At 60.3% G+C, this 15,300-nt stretch overlaps 1 protein-coding gene across 1 annotated transcript in view; it reads left to right on the top strand.

The window, feature by feature from the left end:
• The window catches only part of CACNA1S (calcium voltage-gated channel subunit alpha1 S), a gene marked incomplete at its 5' end in the record, with an annotated part of 58,405 nt that overhangs the window by 10,054 nt on the left and 33,051 nt on the right, over positions 1-15,300 (top strand). Inside the window, 8 exon segments of the mRNA NM_001101720.1 lie at positions 4,607-4,746; positions 7,087-7,229; positions 7,388-7,540; positions 8,419-8,624; positions 10,011-10,114; positions 11,366-11,511; positions 12,523-12,604; positions 15,088-15,248. Of these exon segments, the coding sequence (NP_001095190.1) occupies positions 4,607-4,746; positions 7,087-7,229; positions 7,388-7,540; positions 8,419-8,624; positions 10,011-10,114; positions 11,366-11,511; positions 12,523-12,604; positions 15,088-15,248 (1,135 nt within the window).

Raw genomic sequence — 15,300 nt, 5'->3', positions numbered from 1 at the left:
TGTGTTCCTCCCCCTCCAACAAATCCGCTTCGCCTCCTTGAAGCAGGTGTTCCGCAAGGAGTGAGTCACACCAAGTCCAGTGTCTCCTGCACCCGCAGGATTTGTGAGGCCTTGACCCAAAGGAGGGCGATGTTCAGGCCCAGGGATGGGGGTGGGCAGGCCTGTGGTGCCAGACACCTGACCAGGGAGAAGTCGTTCTGATGTTTCGGCCTGATGCCCTTGCCTAACCCTCCAATCAGTCATTAATGCTCTGTCTGGGGGCTGTATAGGCCCCAGAGCCCTCCACGGGGACACAGATGGCCTGGGAGACTGGTGTCCAAACCAAGCCGCAGTGTTTGGGACAGGGATGCTGGGGAAAGAAGTGGCACAGGCCACAGATGGGGAGGTGGGCTGGGCAGGTTCCTGTGTAGGGCGGCCCAGCCAAATCCCCCCCCTCCATCTTCCCACAAGCCCAAGGCATTCCAGGTGGGGCAGCAGCTAGGGCTGACCCTTGGGATGCAGGATTCAGCCTGAAATTGGAGACAGTGGGATGGAGAGGGGGTGTGTGGTCCGAGCCCTGCTTTGTTCAGCTCAGGACTTGGGGAGTGCCAATGCCCCAGGAGCAGGTGCAAGGTCTGTGGTTCAAGGTCATGCACCAGGCCTACCTCCAGCCAAGTGTGGAGTGGGTGATGGGTACAAAAACCCTTGTAGGAGCTGGTGCCAATGCTCCCACCTTAAAAAGGCAGGCAGGTGCACGGTGCTGGCCTGAGCTAGGAGGCCAGGGAGGCAGGAGAGGGTCCTGTCCCCTTGTGTGGTGGCAGGGACTGAGGTCTGTATCTTCTTAGGAACAGAGACCCCAGGGTCGCACCTGCCCTTGAGTCCTGGGGCAGTAGCCATCCCAGCTTCTCAGCATTCATTCCTTCAACAAGCATTGCTTGAACACCTACTACGCGCCCTGCAGCATGACGTGCTCTGAGACGCTCGGCGGGGAAAGGCCAGTCTGTTTGTGATTTCTAGTCATCTGTGGGCTGCCTCGTGGTCCTCCTGGCCTGGGGCCCTCCACAGGGGACCCGCCTGGGACTGACCGGTCCGGCTTGATCCGCTGCCCACGCACAAGCGGGGAAGTTGCTGCAGATCACCATAAAACAGACCTAGTGCTGCTCAGAGCTTGCGCCTACCTCGTCTCAGAGCGCAGCAGCAGCCGCCCACAGCCTGCCCCAGGGTGACCACACCGGGACGCTGGTTCCTTCAATCAGGCACACAGATCTGCAGGGCAGGCGCCACCCCAGGTGTTGGCAAAGGAAACTCCCTGCTCCTAGGGACAGGTCAGGAGAGGCAGCATGAAGGATTCGAGAATGCCCGCAAGGTCAAGTGCTGACCGCTGCTACCGAGAGATGTACAGTGGGGTCAGAAGACGGAGGGAGGAGGGGCTTGGAGGGACATCCGGGTGATCTGGGAAGAGCATCTCACAGAGGGGACAACAGGGCTGAAGCCTTGAACCCCAAATTTCATGTGGGTGAAGGGACTTACACCTGGGGGTAAGATGTCAGGACCCCCGGTGGGGGTGATGGTGCTTGTTCAGACAAAATCCCTGCCTCAGCCACCATCGGGGTGATGGGTGCCTTGGCCCCTCTACCCAAATGCTATTGCAATGGGGAAAGACCTTGTCTGTCCTGCTCTTGGGGCCGGGAAGCCGCTGGGATTCCCGCACCATTAGGGACACGCATGCGCACAGCGGGACCTGGAGGAGGCTGCAGCCCGCAGAGGTGGTGTCTAGGGGACAGGGAGGACACAGGGTTAAGGGGTGACAGGTCTGCCCACGTGACAGGTGGAGGGGCCAGGATGGGCAGAGGCACCGAGGCTGGGGTGGCTGGGGGACATGGAGGTCATCCCAGTGGGCCAGAGGTACGGCCAGTAGCCAGCAGTCACATGTCACAGCGGGCTCTGCCTGCCGTGGAAAGCGCCAGCACGTGACCGGGAGCCATGGCAGATCCGCTGGCGAGGCGGTGAGACCCCTGTAGAGAAGGGGCTGGGGGTGGGCGAGCAGAAGGCAGGAGAGGGGAGCAGCAGGGGCGGGGCAGGATGCAGGGGACGTTAGGGGCCGGGGCCTGGTGCGCGGGAAGAGCGAGGCAGGGGGAGCCCAGAAAGAGCCTTCGGGGCCTGGCTTGGGGCTCGGTGCTGTTGGGTGAGACAGGGGCATGGCGGGAGGGTAGCTTTGCTGGGGGGAGGAGTCCAGTGTGGAACAAGTGGAGTTGAGTTCAAGGTGGGCCAAAGCAGAGCCCTGGTGAGCCCTGCTCAGACCTGGCCCCGCTCGGCAGCTCCGTGAAAGCCAGCAGAGCACAGTGGGAACCCGGAGAGCATGGTGCAGGGTGCGGGGGGCAGAGTCACCCCATGGCCCGGTGTCAGAAGAGCCGCCCACTGGCTCTGTAGGGCGCCCAGCGATGCTGACACCAGCAGCACACCATCCAATCCTCAAGATGATGCTTTTTCATTTTTAAAGATTTATTTATTTATTTGAAAGGCAGAGTTAGAGAGAGAGAGAGAGAGAGAGAGCCAGAGAGAGGAGAGAGCCAGAGAGAGGTCTTCCCTCTGCTGGTCCACTTCCCAAATGACCACTATAGCCATGTCTGGACCAGGCAGGAGCCAGGAACTCCATCAGATCTCCCACGCTCGGGCCATCCTCCACTGCTTTCCCAGGTGCATTAGCAGGGAGTGGGATTAGAAGCGGAGCAGCCGGGACTCGAACCGGCACCCACAGCCCTGAGATGAGTCTTTAGGGCAGTTGGTGCCCTCTTGGTTTTACAGGTGAGGGTCTGAGAGACCTGGGAACTTTCCCAAAGAAACAGAGTCCTGAGGTCAGACACTGGCTGCCTCCCTCCTGCCTGGGCAGACTCCTGGGATGCTGTAGCGTTGGTTAATGACTTTGATCTTGGGGAGACAGCCAGAGCTTGCCCAGGGCACCCGGCCCAGAGCTTAATAACTATCAGTGGAGTGAATACTCCAGTCCCCTGTGAAAGCCCGAGCCCGGGCTGGGGAGGCCTTGGGGCCAACCCAGGGTGACACTGGCGACCCTGCGCTCATGGTATAAGATTGAGCCTGGTCCTCCTCCAGCTCCTCCTGGGGCAGGCCCGAGCTGTGTGCACACCCAGGATTCCTGGGGTGGCGAGTTCTCAGTCCAGGCTCTCCAGGACAGGGCTGTGGGCAGGAGGGCGAGGAGAGCTGGGCCTTGGAGCCCTGGGCTGTGGGACCTGAGTGACCCCGTCTGAGGCCCGTGGCCCTGATGCGCCAGGCGATGGCTGGACAGACAGTGGCAGGTGCAGGCAGCTCTCCGGTGGTGCGCATGGCTGTCTGCCCGGCCTGTGAGCAGCACAGCTATTTTGGGTCCTGTTTTCCCTGCCCTCAACCTTACTCTGTCTGTGCCCTGGGGTGGAAATGACCTGGAAATTTAAATGCCGGCTGGACTGCACTCTCTTCCTATACGCCTTTGCCTTACTGTGGCCTGACTCCCAGGGGACCTCCAACCACGTCCAAAGAGACCGGAGACCCCACCCCCACCAGCTGCCCCATTCCACTGCTCCCAGCAAGGCCGCTGTCGGGACCTCCCTCTGTGCTCTCCTTCCACGAAGCACTTGGCCCTGGATCCCCGCCTCGTGCTAGGCACAGAGCTGACCAACAGGCCCCTCAGGACGCGGCTCTGTTGCTTTCTGGGAGAAGGAAGCTTTGGGGTCCCAGATCAGCAGCAGGAATTGGGGTGAGGTCAAGGAAAGCAGGTCTGGCTCGTACATGTCTCAGTTTAGGAGAAAGGCCGCTCTCAGGAAAACACCGTGCACACGAATGAGCCATCGGGAGCCTGCGTCCCACGCCGCACACACCTGCCCTTGGAAGCAAATCAATGTCCTCAAGTCACGAGCGGATGGGGCAGCCCGTTCCCATCTGGCTCTGCTTAGAGTAAAGGGGCTGGGAGTCCGCGGCGTGGCCCTGGCCCAGCAGTGGGTGTTGGTCCCTCGTGGCAATGGGGCCTGCACCGTGGGGCAGACTCGCGCGTGCACAACTGCAGGGGCCAGCAGTCACCTCTCTCTCTCTCTCTCTCTCTCTCTCTGTCTCTCTCTCTGTCTCTCTCTCTCTCTCATACACACACACCCCTCCGGGAGCTGTGCAGTGCTGCAGCCCGGCCCAGGCAGCAGGCTGGTCAACAGCTCCTTGGGAGGCTGGGTGGGCTTTGCTAGGGGCGACCCTGGGAGCTGCCCAACCAGGGACCAAGTGGCTGCAAGGAGAGCAGCACTAGCCTGGTGCCCTGTGCCTGACGTCTGAGGCAGGGAGCCCTCTCCTGGGCCGGAGGAGGGGGAGGGAGGGCAGCCAGCGGTGAGCATGCCGGGGGCCAGGCTGCAGGCCAGCAAGGCCTCGGTGAGAGGATGGCTTTGGGGTGAAGACCTGCAGGAAGTGTGGGCACTGGCGGGTGTAGGGGTGAGGTGAGGAGGGGACATTACAGGCAGAGGAAGTACAAGTGTCCTGGGGCAGGCAGGGGCTCACGGGCTAAAGGGGACAGAGAGGGGGGGGAGCAGGGGTGCCCTGGGGGTGTGTGGAGGACAGGTGTGACCAGCCCCCCCCCCCCCCCCCCCCCGTCCAGGAGAAGCTGGAGTACTTCTTCCTCACCGTCTTCTCCATCGAAGCCGCCATGAAGATCATCGCCTACGGCTTCCTGTTCCACCAGGACGCCTACCTGCGCAGCGGCTGGAACGTGCTGGACTTCATCATCGTCTTCCTGGGGTGAGCCCAGCTCGGGGCGGGGGTGGGCAGAGGCTGGGCCTCTCTGCGGACACCGCCCCCCAGCACCAACACCCCGAGGCAGACGGAAGCACAGCACAGGCGGGGTGCAGTCAGTGACACACCGCCCGCCCTGCGCCCACCGGTCGCAGCCCCCTGCCCCACCAGGCGTTCCTCCATCCCTCAGCCCCTGGTGTCTGCTTGTTTATCTGGAAAACGAGCAGGACAGAGACAGGCAGAGAGAACTCCCGTTCACTAGGTCACTTCCCAAATGTCCAAATGTGGACAAGACCACAGCCGGGAGCTGATTCTCACCCCGGGTCTCCCCCTTGAGTATCCGGGACCCAGCTGCTTGAGTGTCCCTGCTGCCTCCCAGGGGCTGCACTCGCAGGATGAAGCCTGGGGACCCAGGTGTGGGGGCATCGCAGCCGCTGGGTCCAGCGTCCACCCCAAGAGGCTCAGTTCTTGACCGCGTGCTGCCCTTCAATCGGCACAGAGCACAGTGGGTGTCTGTGGCCGGCTCAGGGCTACTCTCCGTGAATCAGCCAAGACAGGCGAGTGCAGAGTGACAGTGTCAGAGCCCAGGGCCACAAGGGCCCCAGTGCTCTGCACGCAGAGAGGCCCAGAGGCTGGACTGGCAGAGGAGGACACAGAGGAAAAGTCTCTGGAGGTGGACAGAAGGGAGGAGACCTGGGGAGTCAGAGGGGGTGACAGGAGGAAGGCTGGGGGCAGTACAGCCTGGGGGGAGCTGGCTCTGGGCTTTCTGCTCCAGGCCACCACTGGGCAACCTACAGCCCACATGGAGTGTCCCCAGCCCCAGGCCAGGGACCCCAATGCTGCTGCAGCACCCAGAGCACACATGACAAATGGATCACAGCACTCTGCACCCACAGCACACATGGCTAATGGATCACAGCACTCTGCACCCACAGCACACATGGCTAATGGATCACAGCACTCTGCACCCACAGCACACATGACAAATGGATCACAGCACTCTGCACCCACAGCACACATGACAAATGGATCACAGCACTCTGCACCCAGCGCAGACATGGCTAATGGATCACAGCACTCTGCACCCACAGCAGACATGGCTAATGGATCACAGCACTCTGCACCCACAGCACACATGGCTAATGGATCACAGCACTCTGCACCCACAGCACACATGGCTAATGGATCACAGCACTCTGCACCCACGGCACACATGACAAATGGATCACAGCACTCTGCACCCACGGCACACATGGCTAATGGATCACAGCACTCTGCACCCACAGCACACATGACAAATGGATCACAGCACTCTGCACCCACAGCAGACATGGCTAATGGATCACAGCACTCTGCACCCACAGCACACATGGCTAATGGATCACAGCACTCTGCACCCACAGCACACATGACAAATGGATCACAGCACTCTGCACCCACAGCACACATGACAAATGGATCACAGCACTCTGCACCCAGCGCAGACATGGCTAATGGATCACAGCACTCTGCACCCAGCGCAGACATGGCTAATGGATCACAGCACTCTGCACCCACAGCAGACATGGCTAATGGATCACAGCACTCTGCACCCACAGCACACATGACAAATGGATCACAGCACTCTGCACCCACGGCACACATGGCTAATGGATCACAGCACTCTGCACCCACAGCACACATGACAAATGGATCACAGCACTCTGCACCCACAGCAGACATGGCTAATGGATCACAGCACTCTGCACCCACAGCACACATGGCTAATGGATCACAGCACTCTGCACCCACAGCACACATGACAAATGGATCACAGCACTCTGCACCCACAGCACACATGACAAATGGATCACAGCACTCTGCACCCAGCGCAGACATGGCTAATGGATCACAGCACTCTGCACCCAGCGCAGACATGGCTAATGGATCACAGCACTCTGCACCCACAGCAGACATGGCTAATGGATCACAGCACTCTGCACCCACAGCACACATGACAAATGGATCACAGCACTCTGTACCCACAGCACACATGGCTAATGGATCACAGCACTCTGCACCCAGCGCAGACATGGCTAATGGATCACAGCACTCTGCACCCAGAGCAGACATGACAAATGGATCACAGCACTCTTCTCTGTTGGTCTCAGCATCCTTTCTAATAAAATACACTTCTCCCTCAGGCATTACCACATCAGCCAAGCTAGCAGGGGTGAATCCTATTCACCTTCTCTCCCTTGGGCCTTTCCACAGCCCCCTCCCCCAGCGGGGTGGGACACGGGGCCCCATGCCCCTGGGACAGTGGCCTCTCTGACCGGTGGCCTCTTCCCCTCCCCTGCACCCTAGGGTCTTCACGGCGATTCTGGAACAGGTCAACGTCATCCAGAGCAACACGGCCCCGATGAGCAGCAAAGGAGCCGGCCTGGACGTCAAGGCCCTGAGGGCCTTCCGTGTGCTCAGACCCCTCCGGCTGGTGTCGGGGGTGCCTAGTGGGTGGCAGGCCCCTCCCTCCTCTCCTCCCCTGGCCCCACGTCCTCAGTGCTGGGGCCCCCGCCCACCTTGGGGTCCCAGAGGCTTCCCAGATCTCCGGAGAGGGAGGGCAGGAGACCCAGTGGGAGGTGACTCCTCTCCCTCTGCCCCGCCCCAGGTTTGCAGGTGGTCCTCAACTCCATCTTCAAGGCCATGCTCCCCCTGTTCCACATCGCCCTGCTCGTCCTCTTCATGGTCATCATCTACGCCATCATCGGGCTGGAGCTCTTCAAGGGCAAGATGCACAAGACCTGCTACTACATCGGGACAGGTGAGCCCCCAGGGAGGGGGCTGCAGGGTGGGAGAGGCCCTGGGACCACTCTAATGGGGCCACCTGGCCCGTGAAGAAGAACCGGGTAGGCCATCGCCTCCCGCACCTGCTGGCCTTGAGAATGGGCCCCTCCCGTGAAGGGGGAATTGGAGGGGTACAGCCCTGCAGGGTCAATGCCAGTCCCAAACCCAACTCAAGAGAGTCAACTGTGGCGGAGCCACCGGTGGTCCCGAGCCCACCCATGTCAGCCTCCGATCTGTATATGTAGATGGGGTCTTCACAAACAGAAACCCCTCTCCAGCTGGGGCTCCCGACTTTACGGGAGAGGGACCCCATCTGGCCATCAGCATCCTGGCCCCATTGTCAGGGCATTGGGCCTGCCCAGTAACCACAGGCAAGGCGGGACATCCTGCATCTGGGGAGCTAAGCTGCTGCGGGATGCAAAGGGGGACTGGACACAGGCCAGGACGAAAGGCGCGCCAGGTGTCACCAGCCCTGGGGACTTCAGAGACAGCAGCGGCAGCTCCCAGGGGAACGAGGCACAATGCAGGCTGCGCGTGGGCGGGGACTCCCCTGAGAGTGGACCCTGCCCCAGAGCTGGGGCTCTCATACAGCCCAGCTCAGCACCCCAGGAACATCTTCATCTTAGCGTCCAGGCAGGAAGGACCCCGTGCAGCCGGGCAGCTGCCCGCTCTTCTAAAGCTCTGTGGGTACCAACGGCGCTCGCGTTGCTCAGCGTCAGAGGTGGCACTTCGGAGCACCATGTGTCCCAGAAGCAGAGCCCCACCCAGGGCCCGGGGCCTCCGCCATGACTTCCCGTCATCTCTCCCCTGTGCTGTCCTCCCCTGCCGTCGCCTGGTGCCACCCGCCCTCTGCAGACATCGTGGCCACGGTGGAGAATGAGAAGCCCTCGCCCTGCGCTAGGACGGGCTCGGGGCGCCCCTGCACCATCAACGGCAGCGAGTGCCGGGGCGGCTGGCCGGGGCCCAACCACGGCATCACGCACTTCGACAACTTCGGCTTCTCCATGCTCACCGTGTACCAGTGCATCACCATGGAGGGCTGGACCGATGTCCTCTACTGGGTGCGTCTGGGCCTGGCCTCTGGGCTGCCTAGGGGAGAGGGTGGGGAGGCGGGCCAGTCACGGGCTGGTGTGCCTGCCGCTCCTTCTCCAGGTGTGCTTCCCAGCATCCTCTGGGGCAGTCCCCGTGGTACAAAGTGTGTAGAAGTGCAGGACCCGAGGCGGGGTGGGGAAGGCGACTCAGCAGTCACCTGGGTTCCCCGGCCAGGCTGGGCCAGGCTGGGAGCGACTCGCTCCTGTGTCATTGTCTTCGCCCCCTTTCAAGGATGCTTGTCTGTAATATTAATCCCGCCCCCGTCACACAGCTGTTGGAAAAAGCACCTGAATTCTGTGTCTGGCTCCCGGCCAACGCTATGGGTGGGGTGTGTTGTCTGTGATTATTAACAGCTAGGCCGCACTTCTCATTCAATTCTGCAACTGCAAAAGGTGTGATTCCCACTTTACAGAGGAGGAAACCAGGCCCAGAGGGCCCCAGTAACTTGCCCGGGTCATGGATTTAGTGAGCTACCAGGCCAGGAGTGGACTCTATTTCCCATGGCTCCAGTCCAGAACTCGCTCTATTTTAAAAAAATATTTTATTTATGTAGAGAGGTAGATTTACAGACAGAGAGAGGGACAGAGCAGACAGAGAGAGGGACAGAGAGAGAAAGGTCTTCCATCTGCTGGTTCACTCCACAAATGGACCCAGCAGCTGGAGCTGGGCTGATCTGAAGCCAGGAGCCAGCAGCTTCCTCCAGGTCTCCCACATGGGTGCAGGGGCCCAAAGACTTGGGCCATCTTCTACTGCTTTCCCAGGCCACAGCAGAGAGCTGGATTGTAACTGGAACAGCCAGAACTCGAACCAGCACCCATATGGGATGTTGGCGCCACAGGTGGAGGCTTTAGCCCGCTACACCACAGTGCTGCCCCCAATCCAGAACTCTTAATGATAACGTGCCTAGGGAGGGGACGCTGTGCAGAACTGCCGGACGTTTAGCAAATCTAAGGGATCAGGACGAATTTCTGAGCTCTCACACTAGGAGAATGACTTATCAAACATGTCAGAGGACCATGACCTCGGTCACAAGACTGGGAAGAGGGCGCACTATGGCTGTGCGTGTTAGACAGATGGGAGGACGCTCAGAGATGTGAGGGGGCCGTTCCAGGGTACTCTTGGCTGCAAAGACAAGGCTGGAGATAGCGTCCGTGAGGGGTGACGTCAGGGTGGTGCCTAGGAGATGCCCGTGGCTGGAGGGAAAACGGGTCAGCCTTGGCTGGCCAGGCGGATGGGCAGCAAGGCCCTTCCGGGAGATCCCTCCAGCCCGTAGCCCCTTTCCTGCCCCCCCCCCAGGGGGGTTGGGACCAGAGCTGCAGGTCAGAGGGCGGGACTCACACCTCCACCTGGGCCAGGTCAACGATGCCATCGGGAACGAGTGGCCCTGGATCTACTTTGTCACCCTCATCCTGCTGGGGTCCTTCTTCATCCTCAACCTGGTGCTGGGCGTCCTGAGTGGGTAAGCAGAGTCAGGGGCAGCTGGGCAGGGGAGGGGAGCAGGAGGAGATGGTGGGGGGAGAGGAGGAATGAGGGAGAAGACAGGAAGGGGGAGGGGGAGCCAGGCAGCGCAGGGCACTGGTGGCTGCGACTTCCACTCATCCCCTTCCCCCATCCCCCAGAGCTGGGCCAAGAGCACTTCTTTCCTGGTTAGCAGGTACAGGCAGGAGCCCTCCCAAGTTCAGCTGTCCTCCCTCCTCCTCAAGCCCCTCCCACCCTCCGTCTCCCTCTGAGCAGAGCCCCCAGACCCCGGCCTCCTGCTGCACGTGTGCACCCAGAGCCTGGGGCGCCTTCAGGCTCGGCCCCCAGCCCTGGAAGTACTGCCCACGTGTAACCCTTGCCCTGGCCGCAGCAGCGGTGTGGCCTCCCTGCCTGACCACCCAGCCCCTCTGGACTCAGCGCTCACGGCTGTCACAGTCCCCAGGTCCTAGGCTGGCTGGGAGGAGGAAGTACTTAACACAAACACCAGAGTCATTGTTCATTCATCAAATCTGCCATTCTGCCCCCCCCAACAGCCCTGCCGAGGTCCCTCTCCCCACCCCCACCCCCGGCACCCCCTCCCCCCAAAGCTTCCCTCCAGGGCCAGTGAACTTGGCTGGAAGCCCTTCCCTTTACTTGCACGGCTCTGGTTGAAAGGTGGCATTCCCAGTCGTGACGGCTAACGGACCACAGCAGCGCTGGCAGAGGCCGGCGCTCGTCCTAACAGGAATCCCCGGCACGGAACCGCCACATTGGTCACACCCGTTACCCACTAGATCTTTCTAGCGGACGAGTAAATGAAGCCGTAGGCTGCTCTGTCACATTTTCTAAAGGTTACGAGCTGTATTGCAGTCGGTTCCTCTGTTACGCTGTGGTTTTGTCTTTAGCCTGAGTCCCCGCGGGCTCTGTTGATCACCAAAAGGGTCCACGGCACAGAGGGTCAAAGCTGTGCCCCTCCCCACCCTGCGGGGATTGGGGGGGACTTGTCCTGTGCTTTGTGAGCCCGGCCCATGGAGCCTCCCCCGGGCCCTGCCCAGTGGCGCAGGGCGCCCTCTGCTGGTCTGAGGCTCCCTTGCTGAGCCCTGGTCCTCTCCCTCCAACCGCGCTGGGGCAGGGGAGGGTGAAAGGGGCTGCCTCTCAGTGCCTGGAGGGGCCCAGGACCCCAGGCGACCCCCAGGGACAGAGGACAGGGCACGCCCGTCCCAGTCCCCCTCCCGTCCCTGTCTCATTTCAGGGAATTCACCAAGGAGCGGGAGAAGGCCAAGTCCAGGGGAACCTTCCAGAAGCTGCGGGAGAAGCAGCAGCTGGAGGAGGACCTTCGGGGCTACATGAGCTGGATCACGCAGGGCGAGGTCATGGACGTGGAGGACCTGAGAGAAGGTCTGGGCCCAGAGGCTGTGGTCAGCGTCCCTGCCCCCCACATGGGTTCCCCACCCCCGAGCAGGTGTCTCATTGCCTGCCCAGGCCGAAGGCAGCCCAAAGCCTTCCACATTTACCTGTGCAATCCAGGCGTGCGGGGGGCTTTTCCCAGAGTACGGGGCTGCCAGCTCTGTCAGCAGAGATGGGGGGGTGGGCTCTGGGCTTCCCGCAAGAAAGAATTCAGACGTGAGACAGCGAGGAGTGGTTGGCAAGGGAGCAAGGCTTATCCATCAGAACAGATGGGCACCTCTCCAGACGGAACCTGACAGAGAGAGAGAGAGAGAGAGAGAGAGAGAGAGAGCGCCCACCCGCCCAGACTGGGGAAGGCAAGGTTGCGAGGTTCCATGGAGAGAACACACCTGGCAGGCCAGGCGGGGGCTCAGGGAGGAGCTGGGAGCTGAGCGTGCAGCTGTGTTGAGACTGGGGCTTACAGGGAATGGGATCCGGTTCTTCCCGCTGTTTCTCCTTCCCCTGGACAAGGGTTCGCTGGGTGTGAAATAGGTAAGATTCCTCCCAGGTCTCACTGCTCAGTGCCATCAGACTGGGGAGCCCACCTGGCCCGGGCGGAGGGGCTTCCCCCACGGTGCCTGCCGTGGGGGAAGGCCGGGAAGGTTTCATCGCCCGGTGCTAATAGGCTGAACAACCCATCTGGGGCTGAGCAGAGAGGACTCTCCTGGGGAGCTTTCCTGGGGGGCAGTCGTCAGGGGATGGACAGGACTCCTAGTGCCCAGTCCTGGGCTACTTCCCAGGCGTTCCGCTGGGCTTCCGTGGATGCTCTGTCTGCCTTTGCCCCCCCCCCCCCACAGGCTAACTTCTAACTTCCTACCCGACAACCCCTGCTGGCCGCTCCCCTGCAAACGAGGACTGTGCTCCTGGGTCTCAGGACAGCACAGAGCATCCAGTGCCGCCCCCGACCCCAGCTCAGTGGCCCTTTGCAAGGACCCCACCGTGTCCTCTCTGTCCTCGCCCCAGGAAAGCTGTCCTTAGAAGAGGGAGGCTCCGACACGGAAAGCCTGTACGAAATCGAGGGCTTGAACAAAATCATCCAGTTCATGTGAGTATCTGCCCACGGCCCCCGGGGTGCTCCAGGCCCCCAGCTCCCCGAGACCCCTGCCCTGAAGTCAGGGGCCATCCAGGGCCTTGGAGTCTCTTTCCTGAGCCCTTAGAAAGGTGGCCTGTCCCAGCCAACAGGGCCAGCTGGTCTGACGGCCCCAGCAATGACCTGTTTATGCTCCACACCACGGGAGAAGACAGCGGTGCCCTCAGGGGCTTTGCTGGCCGCCACTTCTGCTGGGTGCAGGCAGGGGAGGGGCCGGTGCAGGGTGCAGGGAAACCTCCCTGGGGGAAGCAGGAAGGTGTGGGAGCAGGAGGCAGCGGCAGCACAGGCAGCTTTCCAGGAAGGAGGCTGGCGCAGCCAGGGGCCACGCGAGGCTCCCTGGACGTGGACTTCAGGGCAGGTCCTGCCTTCTTGTTGGCTGGCTCCTTGCACCAACTCTTTGAAAGCTCAAACAACAGAGAGATACAGCTGAGGAAAGACAAGGTCCCCACCGCCCTGCCGAGAGGTAACCATGGAAACAGCTCCATCTGTGTCCCCCCTAGATCTTTTGTGTGCCTGCCTCTCTCCTACTCGTGCCTGGGATTTTCTGGTTTTGTTTAAATGATGGGGTTGTTTATGTTAACTTCCTGTTCCTACACAGTGGGGAGCCATGCCCAGCACGCAGGAGGTGTTAGTGCCAAATACTTGTTGAATAAGTGACTGTGATAGACATGTTACCTCACAGCTTACATGTTTAACTTATTTGTGAGGACAATTTGCACACCAGTACATGTGTGTATACATACATACATGTTTATTTGGGTGTCTAGACACACACCTTCTCTTAGTTATCTTTGCTTGTAAAGTATTCCACAGTACAGATATTCCATGCTGTATTTATTTATTTATTTATTTTTGACAGGCAGAGTGGACAGTGAGAGAGAGAGAGACAGAGAGAAAGGTCTTCCTTTGCCGTTGGTTCACCCTCCAATGGCCGCCGCGGCCGGTGCGCTGCGGCCGGCGCACCGCGCTGATCCGATGGCAGGAGCCAGGAGCCAGGTGCTTTTTCTGGTCTCCCATGGGGTGCAGGGCCCAAGCACCTGGGCCATCCTCCACTGCACTCCCTGGCCACAGCAGAGGGCTGGCCTGGAAGAGGGGCAACCGGGACAGAATCCGGCGCCCCGACCAGGACTAGAACCTGGTGTGCCGGCGCCGCTAGGCAGAGGATTAGCCTAGTGAGCCACGGCGCCGGCCTGTATTTATTTTTAATAAAAATTTTATTTTATTTATTTGAAAGGGAGAGAGAGCGAGTGAGCGAAGTCTTTCATCTGCTCGTTCCCTCCCCAAATGGCCACAACAGCCTGAGCTGGGTCAGGCCAAAGCCAGGAGCCTAGATCTCCATCCGGGTCTCCCACGTGGGTGGCAGGGGCCCAGGGACTTGGGCCGTCTTCTGCTGCTTTCCCAGGCACATCAGTGGGGAGCTGGATTGGAAACAGAACAGCCGGGTGTCTGATCGCTGCTCTGACATGGGCTGCTGGGGTCACAGGCAGTGGCTTAACCACTGTGCACTGCTGGCTCCCAGGACACATTTCGTGCATCTCCCCAGTCTAGGGCAATGCGAACAGTGCTGCAGAGAACAGCTGTGCACAGGTGTCACCCTTCTTCTGGGCAGACTCCCAGATGGTCAAATAGTTTTTAAACATTCGATAAGGGCCACCCAATCACTTACCACAAAGGCCACACTGACCGTGAACCTGCCCTTGCCCCACATCCTCCCCAGGGATTATTAATTTGTTAAAGGCGCGTTTTCATGATGGGCAAAACGTGGCATCTCCGTGTCACTTTCGTTAAAATGGAAACTTTTGGTGACCTGTTCTGCCTGGCCTGGGCCAAGCATTTTGCTCACATGATCTCACGTAACAGCCCCAGAGCTGGCGTCACTGTCACTCTCGTTTGAAAGATGAAGAACCTTGCTGGTGAGCGACAAGGTTTTTTGCTTTTTTTTTTTTTATTTATTTCTTTGAAAGGCAGAGTTACAGAGAGGCAGAGGCACAGGCAGGGGGAGAGATAAAGATAGAGAGAGAGGTCTTCCATCCGCTGGTTCACTCCCCAGATGGCTGCAAAGGCCAGAGCTGCACCAATCTGAAGCCAGGAGCCAGCAGCTTCCTCCAGGTCTCCCACATGGGTGCAGGGGCCCAATGACTTGGGCCATCTTCTACTGCTTTCCCAGGCCACAGCAGAGAGCTGGATCAGAAGTGGAGCAGTTGGGACTCGAACCAGCTCCCATATGGGATACCGGCACTGCAGGCAGCAGCTTTACCCATTAATCCTCAGCGCCGGCCCCAAGCAGCAAGGTTTTAAATCAGCCTGGCTCCCTGGCTCCTGCCCTTAGTTCCCCTCACGTGGCCGGGGAGGGGACGGGTGGTCAGGCCACGTGTGGCTGGCACGGATGCAATGCAGGGCGCGAAATCTCCACCTCCCTCCCGCTCTGCACCCCTCAGCCGACACTGGAGGCAGTGGAACCGTGTCTTTCGCTGGAAGTGCCATGACCTGGTGAAGTCGAGAGTCTTCTACTGGCTGGTCATCCTGATCGTGGCCCTCAACACCCTGTCCATCGCCTCGGAGCACCACAACCAGCCACTCTGGCTGACCCACTTGCAAGGTGAGACTGTGCGGGTGAAGCCAGCCAGAGGGCAGGTGTGGCCTGGTCCAAA

The sequence above is a fragment of the Oryctolagus cuniculus genome, chromosome 13 (assembly GCF_051225735.1).
Source record: "Oryctolagus cuniculus isolate XC-2025 breed Fujian yellow rabbit chromosome 13, ASM5122573v1, whole genome shotgun sequence".
Classification (NCBI taxonomy): Eukaryota; Metazoa; Chordata; class Mammalia; order Lagomorpha; family Leporidae; genus Oryctolagus; species Oryctolagus cuniculus.
Note: the sequence above shows the minus strand (reverse complement) of the source record. Positions and strands in the feature narration are given on the sequence as shown.